General features: G+C 40.7%; 1 protein-coding gene across 2 annotated transcripts; it reads right to left on the bottom strand.

Annotated features, from left to right (window-relative positions):
- Positions 1 to 771: 771 nt before the first annotated feature.
- Positions 772 to 15,246, bottom strand: LOC110531759 (uncharacterized). Of its 2 annotated transcripts, none has more exons than XM_021615158.3 (2): positions 14,704 to 15,246; positions 772 to 2,914 (listed from the first exon to the last, which is right to left on the bottom strand). In XM_021615158.3, the coding sequence occupies exons 1-2, from the start codon at positions 14,999 to 15,001 to the stop codon at positions 1,941 to 1,943; spliced, it is 1,272 nt and encodes a 423-aa protein (XP_021470833.2). In that variant the 5' UTR covers positions 15,002 to 15,246; the 3' UTR covers positions 772 to 1,940. The 2 variants fall into 2 exon arrangements, with proteins under 2 accessions (XP_021470833.2, XP_090039980.1); XM_090183854.1 differs by lacking the exon at positions 14,704 to 15,246 and adding an exon at positions 12,133 to 12,269.
- Between the last annotated feature and the right edge of the window lie 3,568 nt (positions 15,247 to 18,814).

The raw sequence follows: 18,814 nt of genomic DNA, 5'->3' as shown, positions 1-18,814 counted from the left end.
GCTTCAACAAAGTACTGAGTAAAGGGTCTGATTACTTCATTTCTTTATTTTTAATACTGTCGTGGAAATTCTCACACAGGGAAACTCAAAGTCAGTCTGAAATGAATCATTGTTTGTCAGAAATTCCCACAGAAGAACATTGGTTCTTAATGTTCTCTGAACCTTCTGAGAACATGCCTTTAAATAGAACCACGAGGAAACCTGTAGGAAACATTATGCTGAAGTACAGAGTTTTTTCTTAACGTTCTTTGAACATTTTGAGAACATGACTCAGAATGATATTAACTATTTTAGAACATTCCCAATGTCAAACCAGTTGGAGAACGGAATTCTTCAGTATTTCATTTCAATGTTGGAAGGACAAATGACATGTATTTAACTATTCTTTGTAGTACTTTCTAAAAAAATTATACTTGAAATAAAATGGATTTTATATTTGTTACATGTTTCTTGCTTAGCTCACAATGACATTTAAACGTCTGCATTCAGATGTCTGTAATAGAATAAACTTGGCAAAAATAAATGTAGACATTAATCAATGCCTTTCTATAGCTTCCAAAATATTATTTTTTTACAATAGTGGTGGGGTGCCAAGATGGAAACGCGGTGGGTTCAAAACAGCATGCCGTGTCAGTAATATAGTGTACATATATAAATCAGTGTATAACAGGTTCCAAGTGATATGAATTGCAAAAATCCCAAAAGGTACAAAAATGATAAAATAGCAGGTAAATTAAATCCAAATGAAACTGTAGAAAACTGAAGCTCTACATGGTGTTTTCCCGTTTCTATCAAATCAAATTTTATTGGTCACATATACATGGTTAGCAGATGTTGTTGCGAGTGTAGCGAAATGCTTGTGCTTCTAGTTCCGACAGTGCAGCAATATATAACATGTAATCTAACAATTCCACACAACTACCTAATACCCACAAAACTAAGTAAAGGAATGGAATAAGAATGCATACATATAAATATATGGATGATCAATGACATAGTGGCATAGGCAAGATACAATAGATGGTATAAAACACAGTATATATATATATATATATATATATATCAAGCCCCAGTCAGCTGTCCTAATTAGCTCAACCGCAGATTATCCATTATATTGTCCAGATACTCAAGGGGCCGCTTTAACAATTCAAATAAATGTCTTCAAAAATTGAATGCAGTCGGGAGGAGGCAAGACCAGGTGGGACAATTGTAGCCAATGAGAGGGCAGATACGTGTGTGAACAACAGGCAAAACTCCGATATAAAGTTGCCGGGATGTCACGCGTCCTACTTACATTCGTACACTCCTAACAACTTTAGCATTACAAAACTTATATTTTATCAAATGCACATGGAAAAAAAGAATCCATTCATGTTTTTGTTAACCAGATTCAAAACTGATTGATCTCCATACAAAAACTCCTGGCTTGGTTTCCATACATTAATAAGCATTTCTACATAATTCTAGATCTTTCTCCACAATCATAAATCAACCAAACTATTTTATATACATTTCCAATATATTTACTTTTCTATACACAACAAAGCTCTTATGAGTACACAAATTAACTAAAATAAATAAAACTAAATTCAAGAGGTTTCAAGGTTAGTCAAGAAATGTACATTTTATTAATATATTGAATAGTTTACATTTTTAAATACCAAAATCATATATCAAGCAATATCTAAAGGTTTATACTTGTATCCAATCAATCAAAGTTTTCAATCAAAATAAAATACACATTTTAACATTTTAATCAAATTTGTGACGGAAAAAAAAACATATTTCAGACAATTAAGTTTCATGTGGCATGAACAAAAACACTTCCTCAGTCAAAAACATAACTCAGAACACAGCCTCTAGTAGCTCATGTGATTTCAGGGGCTCTAATTGTCCAAAACTATTTCCACACTGGGAGTATTATATTTTTTAATTTTTTATTATGGATTCAAATTAGCTGCTGCGGAGGCAGCAGCTGCCCTTCCTTGGGTCTTCTTCTCCCGTGTATGTATCCTCTGATGTGATTTCAGGCTCCCTAACTGGGTAAAACCCTTTCCACAATGCGAGCATTGGTAGGGCTTCTCTCCTGTGTGTGTTCTTTCATGTGTTTTCAGGCTCCCTACTTGGGTAAAACCCTTTCCACAATGGGAGCATTGGTAAGGCTTCTCCCCTGTGTGTGTTCTTTCATGCACTTTTAGATGCCCCAATTGTCCAAACCCCTTTTCACAATGGGAGCACTGGTAAGGCATCTCTCCTGTGTGTGTTCTTTCATGCACTTTTAGATGTCCCAATTGTCCAAAACCCTTTCCACAATGGGAGCAGTGGTAAGGCTTCTCTCCCGTGTGCGTTCTCTCATGGTTGTTCAGATTCCCTAATAGGGGAAAGCTCTTTCCGCAGTGGGAACAGTGGTAAGGCTTCTCACCTGTGTGTGTCCTCTCATGCGTTTTCAAGCTACCTAACCAGGTAAAAGTTTTTCCACATTGTGAGCAGTGGTAAGGCTTCTCTCCTGTGTGTATTCTTTCGTGCTCTTTCAGGTCCCTTGACCGGGTAAAACTAGTTCCACACTGAGAGCAGTTATAAGGCTTCACTCCAGAGTGTATTTTCTCATGTGTTTTTAGGGTCCCTAATTGGGTAAAACTTGTTCCACACTGAGAGCAGTGGTAAGGCTTTTCTCCTGAGTGTATTCTCTCATGTACTTTTAGCTTCCCTAACCAGCAGAAACTCTTTGTACACTGCAAACATTGGAAAGGCTTTTCTGCTGTGTGTGTCCTCTCATGCTCTTTTAGGTTTCGTAACTTAGTAAAACTCTTTCCACACTGGGAGCAATGGTGTGGTCTTGCTGGTTTGGACGTCTTTGGGCCTGGTTCCACTGAAAGATGCATCCCGTAGTCAGAGTGAGAGTCTGGTTTCACTCCTGTAAAAAGACAGTGTGGTAGTTAAATAGACTTGAACGAAACCTTCACATTATAAAACTGTCTTCCAATTAGGTTTAATAAAGTACTAGATCAGTTTACACAAAATGTCCATAATTGTTTTAACTTGGTGGCCATTAAAATGATAATAATATAGAACTTAAAATGTGATCTTTCTCTTGAAAATGTGATCTGTACACATAACTAATAACTAAAGTATTAATAGCAGAAATATTTTTAGGAAATCAAAGGGAAGATATTTTGAAAAAGTAATTGGTATAGCTTTGGTAAGAGAAGTCAGAGAACCCGACATACTTGTCTGTTGATCTGTAGGTTTTATGGACTGTGACTTATTGAAAATTAGACCCATAACTGGAAATATTCATATAAACTCAGTGAAATGAAAAATGTTAGCCTAATTCTAGTAGGTGTAGTATGAGGGAAGTCAAGAGACCTAACATCAAGTCGTTTTAGATGCATGCTGAACAAAAATATAAAACGCAACATGCAACCATTTTGATTTCAAAGATTTGACTGAGTTACAGTTCGAGAAATGAGTCAATTGAAATAAATAAATTAGGTAGGGGTCTGGATCAGAAACTATCTGGTGTGACCACCATTTGCCTCATTCAGGGCGACATCTCCTGGGCATAGAGTTGATCAGGCTGTTGTTTGTGGCCTGTGAAATGTCCCACTCCTCTTCAATGGCTGTGTGAAGTCACTGGATATGGCTGGGAACTGGAACACTCTGTTGTACACGTCGATCCAGAGCATCCCAAACATGCTCAATTTGTGTCATGTCTGGTGAGTAAGCAGGCCATGGGACATTTTCAGTTTGAGGAATTGTGTACAGATCCTTGCAACATGGGGCCATGCATTAACATGCTGAAACTGTGTAATGATCATGCTGTTTAATCAGCTTCTTGATATGACACACCTGTCAGGTGGATGGATTATCTTGGCAAAGGAGAAATGCTCACCAACAGGGATGTAAACACATTTGTCCACAAAATTGGAGAGAAATAAGCTTTTTGTGCATATGGAACATTTTGGGGATCTTTTATTTCAGCTCATGAAACATAGCACCAACCCTTTACATGTTGCGTTTATATTTTTTTCCCTGTGTAAATATTTGCCCTCAGATATTTTACAATGGCTTTCTGCCAGAAGTCAAAGAGCTCTGGATGAGTTCTGTATAGCTGACATTTTTTCCCTGTGCTTCCTAATAGAGTTTTAAAAAATCTCCTCCCCTATGCTCCGTGTACACATGCTGCTCTTCCTTCAGAAAAGCATTCATCACAACTTTGTTCATTTGCACAATTTCTCTCGTTCACTTTCACTTGCAAATGTTAACACTCACCAAAAATGACATTCGGTAGCTACTAGCTATACTTGTATAACTTTATGATTAGGATTTGCCTGTCTTTGCAATTAGTTTGTCCATTTTCGCATGTTAGCAGTTAGCTAACAGTGTCTGTAAATCCCGGGGTGACGATATGAACGATATGAAAATCTGGATACCGGGCCTCCCGGGTGGCGCAGTGGTTAAGGGCGCTGTACTGCAGCGCCAGCTGTGCCATCAGAGTCCCTGGGTTCGCGCCCAGGCTCTGTCGTAACCGGCCGTGGGGCGACGCACAATTGGCCTAGCGTCATCCGGGTTAGGGAGGGATTGGTCGGTAGGGATCTCCTTGTCTCATCGCGCACCAGCGACTCCTGTGGCGGGCCGGGCGCAGTGCGCGCTAGCCAAGGTTGCCAGGTGCACGGTGTAGCCTCCGACACATTGGTGCGACTGGCTTCCGGGTTGGAGGCGCGCTGTGTTAAGAAGCAGTACGGCTGGTTGGGTTGTGTATCGGAGGACGCATGACATTCAGCCTTCGTCTCTCCCGAGCCCGTACGGGAGTTGTAGCAATGAGACAAGATAGTAGTAGTAATAGTAGTACAACAATTGGATACCACGAAAATTGGGAGAAAAAGGGGTAAAAAAATAAATAAAGATCTGGATACCGCCCAAGCCTAGTTCAGATCGCTCCCTTGGGGATCTTTTATTTCAGCTCATGAAACATAGGACCATTTTTGTTCCGTGTAAATGTTTGCCCTCAGATATTTTACAATGGCTTCTGCCAGAAGTCAAAGAGCTCTGGATGGGTCCTTGCTAAGAGCGCACTCAAGCGCAAGACATACATAAATAAATGCCTATAAAAATGTTCTAACTGATGGGATACACAAGCTACATTTCTTACCAAATAACATCAGTATTATCACTAATTCAAAATGGACTGGTTGATTGAAATAGGGTAATATGTGTTCCCGACAACAGGCTGCAGTTTTGGAATAATTGCGTCCTGTCTTTTTTCAACTGAGGCTACTTTGCGAACAAAGACAGGTTCCACACTAAAAATATACAAAAACATTAGTTTGATAAAGACAAAGAGCAGATTTTTCATCAGAACCATTAAGCCTAGGCCTTTTCACCAAACTGAATGTTGTTGCTGTAATTTATCACCATGCAGTGTTCAATGTGGAATTCTTAATCCATTTGGAAAATTCCAAAGAACCATCAGAATTATTTAAAACATGGAATGTCTGTTTATCGGAAAGAAAAACAATTTAAGTTTGTGACCCTGAAAAAAATGTATACTCGCCAAATTGAGCCCAGTTTCAAATCCTCACTCTTGGAGAATAACTGCTCCAGACGCGTATGACTTCGCACTGGCAACTTTATTAATTTTGAAAAATATTGGGTTATATTTTATTCTGTTATTTTACATCATGTCTTTTTACTATAACATACAGGGATACAAACTGGTGAGGGCCCATAAAGGTGACACTTTTGTTTCTGCACTGAAACATGCAAAAAATCCCTTCCAGGAGGAAATGCAGGTTTTAACTAATTAAACAACAAAGTATATGATCTACATGATCAGTCTCTGTGTGTAAAATACAATGTGGTTAATGTGAACCTACCTCACAGCTAAAACATGTAAAGAAAGCAACCCAATGTTATTTGTTGCCTAAACTTTACTGCAAATGACTTGAGAAAAAAACAACACACTAATATTGCAGTTAGCCATGACAGCCTTTATAATAGAACGCTTGTGACCACAAACATCTAAATATTGCACTTGGGGAAAAAAACATCTTAAAGTAGAAATAGAATGAAACAAACAGTCATTCTATTTTTTCTCTATTTTAATGGCCACTATAGTAGACATTGATCAAGTGCACAAGGCTACATGTGCAAAAATAACATTCACAGAGTTAAAAAATATATAATCCCCCCCCCACACACAAGTGTTACTGTCAAGTTCAATACAACAACATCAATATATTTAGATTACACAGCACATTATTACATTGTACACTTTCTGTCGGTGGTCACCTGTTCTACAATATGCCAGCAGAGCATGATACCCTTTGTTGGCATAATTGATCTCTTTCAGGCAGAGAGAACACCTGGCATATCCCTTTTTATCCACTGTATTAAAAAAGTGAAAAAGAGGGGAAATGTGTGATGTTCCTTTCACCTCTATAGTGACATCCAGCTTAAGCCAGGCCCAGCTCCAGCTACACTTGATCCCTGAATCCACTTGTTTAACAAGTAATGCCTAATTTTCACCTAATTCTCTCATTCTGAAAATCAACCACATACTGTAGAGGGAAAACATTAGTTCATAGATAGTAGTTTGTTCGTTAGCTAGTTAACATTTCACACTGATTGCCAGGCTCCAGTAAGCAACTAATGAGTTATAACTTGAGGAAAGGCAAGGTGTTGTATACTAGTTAATTCTATAGTGAATTGGTTAGGTTACTAACGTTAGCTCATCTGATGTTGTAACTTTAGCTAGCTAACGTTAGCTGTCTGACTTTAGTAGCCAGCTAATTTTTACAACATGAACTCAATTATTTGATGAGTTAAGTTGGCTAATGTTGCTCAACATTTCTCTGGCTAGCTAACGGAGAATTCGATCCAGCTTTCAAGATACTTAACAATCCTAACAATACTTGTTCCACCACACTTTCTCCCTCACCTCAAACTTTCCAAATGCCAGTTGTTTTTGGTCACAGCTCTTGAAGTACGATTCATCATCTTCTCACCCCCATCTCCGTGGTCAGGCTTCTCACCGACCTCTTTGTTATCGTTCAGGGGACGCGCTGCTGTAACTGTCAAACTGCCATTCCACTCTCCGTTCCACAGCTGATGCTGTAACTAGCAAATTGGTTGTCTCTTCTCTCTTCAGTCTCGTGCTGCATTCTGTTGTTATGTGAACGATTGGCTCAGCCTTGGATACAGCCAGTATTGCTCCAAACGCGCATCACTCGTTCGCTTACAGACAGTAGTGATCCAAAGCCGTAGGTCACCTATTTTGGAACCAAAATGGCAAATTTTGCAGAAAGATGACTAGTTTGCATCCCTGAACATAGGTGTGGCTTGACTGTGATAAAGGCTCTGGAAATAAGAGTGCCTTGTCTGCTAAATTAACAAAAACAAGGCTGTTCCATTGCATAGCCATAGGCTTCTACAAGCAAGCACCACCGCTGAGGTTACTGCCTTTTTGAAGATATAACCAGTTGATATTACGGTTTCCAGTAAACTAATCTTAAATGGCACTTGCTTTTTTATTGAGTGAATATACACTGTGTACAAAACAGTGTATAGAACACGTGCTCTTTCCATGACAGACTGACCAGGTGAAAGCTATGATCCCTTAAATCCACTTCAATAGGTGTAGATGAAGGGGAGGAGACTGTTTAATAAAGATTTCTAAGCCTAGAGACAATTGAGACATGGATTGTGTGTGTGCCATTCAGAAGGTGAATGGGCAACACAAAATATTTAAAATAAAAAATATATACAGTGGGGCAAATAAGTATTTAGTCAGCCACCAATTGTGCATGTTCTCCCACTTAAAAATATGAGAGGCCTGTAATTTTCATCATAGGTACACAACTATGACAGACAAAATGAGAAGGAAAAAATCCAGAAAATCACATTGTAGGATTTTTTTATGAATTTATTTGCAAATTATGGTGGAAAATAAGTATTTGGTCACCTACAAACAAGCAAGATTTCTGGCTCTCACAGACCTGTAACTTCTTCTTTAAGAGGCTCCTCTGTCCTCCACTCGTTACCTATATTAATGGCACCTGTTTGAACTTGTTATCAGTATTAAAGACACCTGTCCACAACCTCAAACAGTCACAGTCCAAACTCCACTATGGCCAAGACCAAAGAGCTGTCAAAAGACACCAGAAACGAAATTGTAGACCTGCACCAGGCTGGGAAGACTGGGGCCATGTATCGTGAGATTTTGAGTGAAAACCTCCTTCCATCAGCAAGGGCATTGAAGATGAAACGTGGCTGGGTCTTTCAGCATGACAATGATCCCAAACACACCGCCCGGGCAACGAAGGAGTGGCTTCGTAAGAAGCATTTCAAGGTCCTGGAGTGGCCTAGCCAGTCTCCAGATCTCAACCCCATAAACAATCTTTGGAGGGAGTTGAAAGTCTGTGTTGCCCAGCAACAGCCCCAAAACATCACTGCTCTAGAGATCTGCATGGAGGAATGGGCCAAAATACCAGCAACAGTGTGAAAACCTTGTGAAGACTTACAGAAAACATTTGACCTCTGTTATATACCCTTTGTTGGCAATGACAAAGTATTGAGATAAACTTTTGTTATTGACCAAATACTTATTTTCCACCATAATTTGCAAATAAAATCATAAAAAATCCTACAATGTGATTTTCTGGATTTTTTTTCTCCTTTTGTCTGTCATAGATAAAGTGTACCTATGATGAAAATTACAGGCCTCTCTCATCTTTTTAAGTGGGAGAACTTGCACAATTGGTGGCTGACTAAATACTTTTTTGCCCCACTGTATATATATATATATAACTTGACACAAGTGTGGGAAGCATTGGAGTCAACATCCCTTTGGAACGCTGGTCCATGCCCCGACGAATTGAGGCTGTTCTGAGGGAAATATTAGGAAAGTGTTCCTAATATTTTGTACGCTCAGTGTATATGGGGCAGTTAGGAATAGTTATCTGTAAGGGTTACGATAAAATAGGCATTGCTGTGCACTGTTGGCATAGATCAGTTATTCCCAAACTGGGGTACACGTATAATGCCCTCGGGGGTACGCCAAATAAAAATGTGATTCACATTTTCAAACAGTCCCATTTAGATTTTCCAACGGGGCTATACATTTGGGTGAGGTTTTTTCTCTAGCCTGAGTAGCCTCGTGTTACTGCCAAAAATAAAATTAAACCATCTAGTGTTCAGCAAAATAACAACGCAATGTCAAATACAGGTAGCCGAGTCAAATAATTAACATCCAATCACATTAACCGTTACTCTCTTGCGGGAAACCTTCACTCTTGCACAGACATTAAGAAACGAAACATGCCAATTTGAAAAATAAGCCCCGGGAGTTTTTTGAGCGAGAATAAAGACAACTTTTGAGTAGTAAGACATGTATAAAAGCAACAGATACCATTAATAAGAAGGGACTAGAACCGTCTTATATGGTGAGCTACCGGGTGGCTAGGACAGGCAAGCCCCATACTATTGTGGAGGACTTCATTCTTCCTGCTGCTGCGGATATGGCTGGGACAATGCTGGGGGAAAAAGCCAAAAAACTATACAGACAATGCCTTCATCAAACAACACTGTTTCACAACGCATCAGTGACATGGCAGGAGATGTTTTGAAACAATTACTGCTTCGCATACAAGCCAGTGAAATCTATGCGTTACAGCTGGATGAGTCAACAGACGTGGCGGGCCTGGCACAGCTCCTGGTATATGTCCGTTACGTTTATGGGGGGTCAATTAAGGAAGACATCCTCTTCTGCAAACCACTGGAAACCAGGACAACAGGAGAGGATATTTGTAAAGCACTGGACAGCTTTGTGACATCAAATGGACTTTGGTGGTCAAGATGTGTTGGTATCTGTACTGATGGCACAAAAGCCATGACAAGGGAGACATAGTGGAGTGGTAACGGGCTTGCAAGCAGTTGCTCCCGATGCCACTTGGGTAAACTGCAGCATCCACCGAGAGGCTCGTGCTGCCAAGGGAATGCCTGACAGTTAAAAATATGTTTTGGACACTACAGTGAAAATTGTTAACTTTGTTAAAGCAAGGTCCCTGAACTCTCATGTATTTTCTATATTATGCAATGATATGGGCAGTGACCATGTAACGCTTTTACAACATACAGAAGTGCGCAAAGTATTGACACATTTTTTTTAATTGAGAGCTTAAGGTTTTCTTTACTGACCATAATTTTCACTTGCCTGACAGCTTTTTATCACCTGAATGATTGAATCTAGCATTACAGGGACTCTCCACAACTATATTCAATGTGTGGGACAAAATTGAGGCTATGATTAAGAAGTTGGAGCTCTTCTCTGTCTGCACTAACGACCACACACAGGTCTTTCCATCATTGTATGATTTTTTGTGCGCAAATGAACTCAAGCTTATGGACAATGTCAAATGTGATATAGCGAAGCACCTGAGTGAGCTGGGTACGCAAGTACTTTCCCGAAACGGATGACAGAAACAACTGGATTCATTATCCCTTTTATGCCCTGCCTCCAGTCCACTTACTGCTATCTGAATAAGAGAGCCTCATCGAAATTGCAACAAGCGGTGAAAATGTAATTTAATCAGAAGCCACTGCCAGGTTTATGGATAGGGCTGCGCTTAGAGTATCCTGCCTTGGCAAATCTAGCTGTTAAGAGACTGATGCCCTTTGCAACCACGTACCTATGTGAGAGTGGATTCTCAGCCCTCACTAGCATGACAACTAAATATAGGCACAGACTGTGTGTGGAAAATTATTTAAAACTGAGACTCTCTCCAATACAACCCAAAATTGCAGAGTTATGTGCATCCTTTCAAGCACACCCTTCTCATTAACCTGTGATGAGTTATTTGTTAATCAAAAATTGTGCATAAGGTTTTATATGTAAGATGGCTAAATAGAGAGCAAAATTATTTATTATTATTATTTGTGCCCTAGTCCTATAAGAGCTCTTTGTCACTTCCCACGAGCCGGGTTGTGACCAAAACTCACACTCATTCTTATGTTTAATAAATGTATTGTATAGGGTGTGTGTGGCAGGCTTACAAATTATGGCAAAAAAACAAGAGAGTGCGCTGACCCTGGTGCTACGCAGCTGGAGATTGAATGTTTGAATGGGTACGGGACTATAAAAAGTTTGGGAACCACTGGCATAGTACTCGAACAGTCAAATGCCCATGCCTAGTTACAGGTAATAATTACTAAAATATTGTATGGTACAACCTTGTAGCTACTGTTGTCCTGTCTCAGCAGCTACAAGCAGAGGCTAAGCCCCCTACAGGGTAACCCCATTACTGAAGACTATACAGATTAAAACCAGTGGAAAATTCCTGATGGCACGTGAAGCTGGAAGTACTTGAATTTGAAGCACTCCATATTGCTGAATGGGTCTGAATGACGCACCCGGTGAAAGTGGCCGAACGAGCTGGGCCAGAGGATCTCAGCCATAGAGAAGGCCCAGCCAACAAAATGAGAAGATGATCCTCAAGGAGCTATTCACCAAAGAGTGCATGAAGGCCAAAGGCCTCACCCAGGTCGCGGACGGCCTTATACTGGCCTTCCCCGCACAGAGCGTCACAGACACAATGGAAGCCATCGTGGGAAGTATTAGGGCCGGGGACCTCACGGTATGATATAATCGTGATAAATACTGTAGGTGCCGATACGATATGTATGCTATTCGAAACAATTCTAAATGTATTGCATGTTGATACTGTGTTTTTATTCTTGTTTAATGTTCCAAACATATTGTTCACCATAGAAAGCATGAGAAAATGAGTTAATTAGTCATGAAAATAAGTGCTGAAAACAAATTGGCTTCCTATTTAAAAAACAAGATGGAGAACAAGCTATGAAGGAAAAATACTGGAGTTTTGGTGCAGGTACAGCCAACTAGCACAAAAATAATAATAATGCGATTTTGTCAAAAGAATATACGATATATCGTCAAATAATATCTTGATATGTAACTGTATCAATCGCCTGTTGTTTACGAAGTATGTGACAAATAACATTTGATTTGTTTCGAGGTATGTGAGCAGTTACTGTAGAAGGCTAAATTTGTCTAATAATTTAACATATGTCCTTAGTGGAAATTACCCAAAGGTGTTTTGTAGATTGACTAACCTGTGGTCCATTCCTTCCAGATGGTAAAGCAGTTGCTGCTGCACAGGGCCAACGAGGAGCACAGTACCGTTTCAGATTACACTCGTCTCAGCCTAGCCACCTCAGGGGGCTGCATCAACATTCTCCTAAACGCTGGCACTGAAATCAACTCCTGGTATGACTGTTTATCAAGCTCTGAAACCCATGACCAACCCTGTCAGTGACAAGGATTTATCCCACTCTTAACGGTGTATAATCCTCCCAGTCCACGTTTCCCCCTCTCCCTGTCGGTTCCTCTCTGTGTATTTGTTTACACTGGGTATCTCTCCTCTTGAGGCTGGCTGCAATGAATGGCCACGTCCCTGCGGTCAAGCTGCTGCTGGACATGGACTCAGACATCAACACCACACAGATCGAGACCAACTGCAACACGGCACTGACCCTGGCCTGCCAACGTAGAGCACAACACCAAGATGAGAGCAGCCGCCATCAGCTGAACCTGACACGTTATGTTATCTGGGCTACAGTCAATGAGAATGTCAATTCAGTCAGAATCCCTCTCCAGTCTCACTGCCCTGACCTGCGACACCTCTGAGTAAGTTATTACAATGTTGTTACAACCAGCAGTGTGTGTAGTTAGGCAGTTGATTCTCTCTGAAGTCCAAATTATTCACATCTTCTCTCTCTTTTAGTGTCCATTTCAGAGCTGTTCAATATGGAGCAGAGAGACATGGTCGCCCTGTTCATGCTTTATTTTTTCTCTCCTCACATTATTAGCTCCAAATATTTATTTTTTTAATGTATTTTTCACATACAGATGGAAATAACTTTGGGATATCAGAGCAGCGGTAAGTCAACAGCATTTCGACCAGAAATCAGACTTTACTGAATTGGATCCATTGTTCGTACCCTGCCCCAAGGCAATTCGACTTATCCAAGACACCGGTACCTGTCAAAAGTATGGACACACCTACTCATACAAGGGTTTTTCTTTATTTCTGACTATTTTCTACATTGTAAAATAATAGTGAAGACATGGAAACTATGAAATAACACATATGGAATCATGTTGCTGTGGTAGCAATGCTGGTTAAGTGTGCCTTGAATTCTAAATAAATCACAGAGAGTGTCACCAGCCAAGCACCCCCACACCATCACACCTCCTCCTCCATGCTTCACAGTGGGAACTACACATGCAGAGATCATCCGTTCACCTACTCTGCGTCCCACAAAGACATGGCGGTTGGAACTAAAAATCTCAAATTTGGACTCATCAGACCAAAGGACAGATTTACAACAGTCTAATGTCCATTGCTCTTATTTCTTGGCCCAAGCAAGTCTTCCCCTTATTGGTGTCCTTTAGTAGTGGTTTCTTTACAGCAATTTGTCCATGAAGGCCTGATTCACGCAGTCTCTGAACAGTTGATGTTGAGATGTGTCTGTTACTTGACTCTGCATTTATTTGGGCTGCAATTTCTGAGGCTGGTAACTCTAATGAACTTATCCTCTACAGCAGAGATAACTCTGGGTCTTCCTTTCCTGTGGCGGTCCTCATGAGAGCAAGTTTCATCATAACGCTTCATGGTTTTTGCGACTGCACTTGAAGAAACTTTCAAAGTTGTTAAAATGTTTTCCATATTGACTGACCTTCATGTCTTAAAGTAATGATGGACTGTCGTTTCTCTTTGCTTATTTGAGCTATTCTTGCCATAATATGGATTTAGGGCTATCTTCTGTATACCACCCCTACCTTGTCACAACACAACTGATTGGCTAAAACACATTAAGAAGGAAAGACATTCAACAAATTAACTTAACAGGGCATACTTGTTAATTGAAATGCATTCCAGGTAACTAACTCATGAAGCTGGTTGAGAGAATGATCAGAGGTGGGAAGTTGTTATCAAGGCAAACGGTGGCTACATTGAAGAATCTCAAATATAAAATATATATATACCCTTGAATGAGTAGGTGTTCTAACTTTTGACCGGTACTGTATATATATATATATATATATTACTGTAAATATTTATCACATTCCTTGTGTATGATCGTATATTTTGATACATTGAATGTTAATATTGTGTACACATGTTATATATTTTTACCTCCTGTTTCAGTAAGTGATATCACTGAGTACTGCCCCTATATGTATATACAGTATGCATGTAGGACCTTCCACCCCCATCTGGGAAATGGATGCCTGATGAAGACCTAAGGTTTGAAACGTTGTTATAAATAAAATCAGGGAGCATGAGCAGCAGTGTGTGTGTTTTCCTTAATTTTTTTATATACTGTTTTACCCACTTCATATGTACATACTACTGTTATATACTACTGTATTATAGTCGAGGTATATCCTTCAGATATACTACATATTTTATCCATCATGTCTATACATCCCATCATACACACACTCCGGAATCCGACATTGCTCTTCCTAATATTTCTTCATTCCATTATTTTATTTTTTAGATGTGTGTGTGTGTGTGTGTATGGTATTGTCCCTCTCATCACAGGGCCTTCCGCTGGAGGTATTGATGAGCGAACTCCGAATATCCAAAGTGAAACATTTTTTACGGCAGTACTTACTGGTGTTAATCAGATCTCCTGTCTCATCTTCCTCATTCAATGTGACAGTAATCTCCCCTTCCTCCTTCACTCCAAAAACGGCACCATCCTCTTTCCCTTTGAATGCGTCCTCCTCTTCTTTCACTGAAACGTCTTTCTCTTCTTCTTTCAATATAACATCCTCACCTTCTATTTCGTTTTTTACTGTGACGTTCTCCTCTTCACTTTCTTCTTTCACGACAATATTTAGCCACATACCCTCTTTCTTCGTCCAGCAGACCTCTTTCTTAGCAGGGAGAGAGTAGCTGGGTGAGCTCATGGTCGGAGATGCTAGCTAGCTAGCTAACATTAGCGACTAGCCTAAATTAGTGCTACTGATAACTTAACCAGCCTGTGGGTCTGCTTGAAACAACGTAACATGAAATTAAATGGGGTAACACAAAGACACGACAGCAGTGTGTTTAAAACACAGTGAATAATATACACCAAAACAGTCTAAAGACCTTTAACGTTTCGGTTGTTGGTTAGCAAGCTACCGATGTTGCTGACTAGCTGTTGTTCTTCTTCTTTGAGGCTTATTGACAGACGACAACCGAGAAGGTGTATTGTCGCCATCTACTGTATGGGTTGTGAATGAGAATGTAGTTTTTCTTTGTGGGAAAAACAACATCAAATACAACAAATACAAAAAACTCCATCCCACTCCTTCAGTCATAGTCCAATTCACATCCCTACTGTGAGGATGGAACAGTCCCAAAAAACTTTCAGTGGCAATGCATATTTTCTCAGATTTCCTCTTTATTTGCTCTGTGCAGTTTGTAACCTATGCAATAAATTATACAAAGTCCATCTTTTTAACATGCAACATGTCAAGATACTGTTGGCTAGGAACATTTACTGGTGTCACTAATCCAACTACAATTGCTTCTTCAACATTACTCTCTTCTTCCACTCTTCTCACCGCCTACGTATACAAAACATAGTGGTCAGCTCATACACTTGCCACCTCCTTCACTCTAGCAGGGCACTTAAGTAATTTTTGCACATATTCACCACCACAATTGTAGCATTTCACCTCAACTGCCATACGATACTCCCCCAGCCTACATAAAATTAAATTAAATGTTATTTGTCACATGATTTGTAAACAACAGGTGTAGACTAGCACCCAACAGGGTCCTGTTGGTTCCAGACCGCTTGCCGTACGGTAACAGAGAAAACAGTCTATGGCTTAGGTGGCTGGAGTCTTTGAAAAATGTTGGGCCTTCCTCTGACACCGCTTGGTGTAGAGGTCCTGGATGGCAGGGAGCTTGGCCCCAGTGATGTACTGGGCCATTCTCACCACCCTCTGTAGCGTCTTGCAGTCAGGTGCCTTGCAGTTGCCATACTAAGCGGTGATGAAGCCAGTCAAGATGCTTTCAATGGCGCAGCTGCCAAATATTTTCAGCCTCCCAAGGGGGAAGAGGTGCTGTCGTGCCCTCTTCACAACTGTGCAGGTGTGTGTGGACCATGTTCATTCCTTTGGTGATGTGAACTCTGAGGAACAACCTCCCCTCCATTTCCATTTCCTGCTCCCATAGCAAGTCAAAATTGTCACAAAAAGGGAGATTCCTGTCTTTGTAGAGTTTCTTTAGGAACACGTTTAGGGCAGCGAAGTGGATGCAATGTTCCTAACCCCTTCGATAGCACGGCAGGGGGCCAGAGATGACTGTTCTCTTTCCTGTGCAAACAAGGGTGTTTAAGATAATGTTGCAGTCCTTCAATTCCTCAGTTTGCCGAAAGTGAATGTTGTTAAATGCAACATAAGTGACAATGGTGCGGATATTAGAGTAGTTGGCTAGAACTGTTGGCAATAGGACCTCGGCGTGGCTCTGGACCCGTATCTCTCTTTTGACGAACATATCAAGACTATTTCAAAGACAGCTTTTTTGCATCTTCGTAAAATTGCAAAAATCAGAAACTTTCTGTCCAAAAATGATACAGAAAAGTGAATCCGATTATTTTGTCACTTCTAGATTAGACTACTGCAATGCTCTACTTTCCGGCTACCCTATAAAGTACTAAATAAACTTCAGTTAGTGCTAAACACGGCTGCTAGAATCTTGACTAGAACCAAAAACTTTGATCATATTACTTCAGTGCTAGCCTCTCTACACTGGCTCCCTGTAAAGGCTAGGGCTGATTTCAAGGTTTTACTGCTAACCTACAAAGCATTAAATGGACTTGATCCTACCTATCTCTCCGATTTGGCCCTGCCATACATACCTACACGTACGCTACGGTCGCAAGACACAGGCCTCCTTACTGTCCTTAGAATTTCTAAGCAAACAGCTGGAGGATGGGCTTTCTCCTATAGAGCTCCATGTGAGAGACACATACTCTGTCTCAACATTGAAGTCTTTATTGAAGACGCATCTCTTCAGTAGCTCCTATGATTGAGTAGTCTGGCCCAGGGGTGTGAAGGTGAACAGAAAAGCACTGGCGCAACGAACCGCCCTTGCTGTCTCTGCCTGGCCGGTTCCCCTCTCTCCACTGTGATTCTCTGCCTCTAACCCTATTACGGCGGCTGAGTCACTGGCTTACTGGTGCTCTTCCATCCCGTCCCTAGGAGGAGTGCATCACTTGAGTGGGTTGGGTCACTGACGTGATCTTTCTGTCTGGGTTTGGCGTCCCCTCGGGGGGGAGATCTTTGTGGGCTATACTCAGCCTTGTCTCCGGGTAGTAAGTTGGTTTGAAGATATCCCTCTAGTGGTGTGGGGGCTGTGCTGTGGAAAAGTGGGTGGGGTTATTTCCTGCCTGGTTGGCCCTGTCTGGGGGCATCGTCGGACGGGGCCAATGTCTCTCGACCCCTCCTGTCTCAGCCTCCAGTATTTATGCTGCAGTAGTTTATGTGTCGGGGGTCTGTTATATCTGGAGTATTTCTCCTGTCTTAGCCGGTGTCCTGTGTGAATTTAAGAATGCTCCCTCTAATTCTCTCTCTCTCCCTCCCCTCCCGGAGGACCTAAGCCCCGGTACAACGCCTCAGGACTACCTGGCCTGACGACTCCTTGCTCTCCCCAGTCCACCTGGTCATGCTGCTGCTCCAGTTTCAACTGGAGCAGCAGATGTGCTACCTTGTCCCGGACCTGATGTTTTTGACTCTATCGCTCTACCGCACCTGCTGTCTCGAACTCTGAATGCTCTACTATGAAAAGCCAACTGACATTTACTCCTGAGGTGCTGACCCTCTACAACAACTGTTGTATTATTTGACCCTGCTGGTCATCTATGAACTTTTGAACATCTTGGCCATGTACTGTTATAATCTTAACCTGGCACAGCCAGAAGAGGATTGGCCACCCCTCAGAGCCTGGTTCCTCTCTAGGTGTCTTCCTAGGGAGTTTTTCCTAGCCACCGTGCTTCTACATCTGCATTGCATGCTGTTTGGGGTTTTAGGCTGGGTTTCTGTATAGCACTTTGTGACATCTGCTGATGTAAAAAGGGCTTTATAAATACATTTGATTGATTGAAACAAAATATTTAAAACTTAACCGTGTAGCCTCAAAATATTGTTAAAACGATCATTTAGATATCATAGATGGTCAGTACCGGTCTATGAATTTGAGAGTGGTTACATTTCTGCACACCCACCCCAAAGCTTTTCACTGAAACATGGGCAGGAAGAAGGCTTTGTTATTGTTTCTACTGCGAATTGCCCCATTTAAAGAAAATATCACACTAAAACGTACAAAAAGAAGCATGTGTTGATTAGTGCAGACTTTAAATGAGTGAGAATTTTCTCTGACATGGTATAATAATACTGATGAGAACATTCATTTCAACAACTTATCAATGTTCTCAGAACAACATCACATTTTCATACACATTTAGCTTGACGACTAATACGCAAATTAACTCAATAAAATACATTGACAAGAAATGCACACTATTCATTGATTTAACCATTTAGTTTTTGAAATATCCAAATCATTATCAAATACATTTTTCAACATCCAAAAAGTGTATCCAATCAAATTAATTTAGCAATATCCAAATCATATTTTCAATTCAAGAGGTTTTCAAGGTTAGAATTAATAAATGCAAAAGACCATTAATCTATATAATAATTGTATAAACGAACGTCCTGTCCAGG

Source organism: Oncorhynchus mykiss, chromosome 9 (assembly GCF_057628025.1).
Source record: "Oncorhynchus mykiss isolate SJ-2025 chromosome 9, ASM5762802v1, whole genome shotgun sequence".
NCBI lineage: Eukaryota > Metazoa > Chordata > Actinopteri > Salmoniformes > Salmonidae > Oncorhynchus > Oncorhynchus mykiss.
Note: the sequence above shows the minus strand (reverse complement) of the source record. Positions and strands in the feature narration are given on the sequence as shown.

Bases quoted from the DNA above. Each gene is read 5' to 3' on its own strand.
- LOC110531759 (XM_021615158.3), bottom strand. From the start codon at position 15,001: ATGAGCTCACCCAGCTACTCTCTCCCTGCTAAGAAAGAGGTCTGCTGG. The intron at 2,915-14,703 runs GTAAGTACTGCC...GTCTTTTTACAG, and splicing joins AGGAGATCTGATTAACACCA to GAGTGAAACCAGACTCTCAC.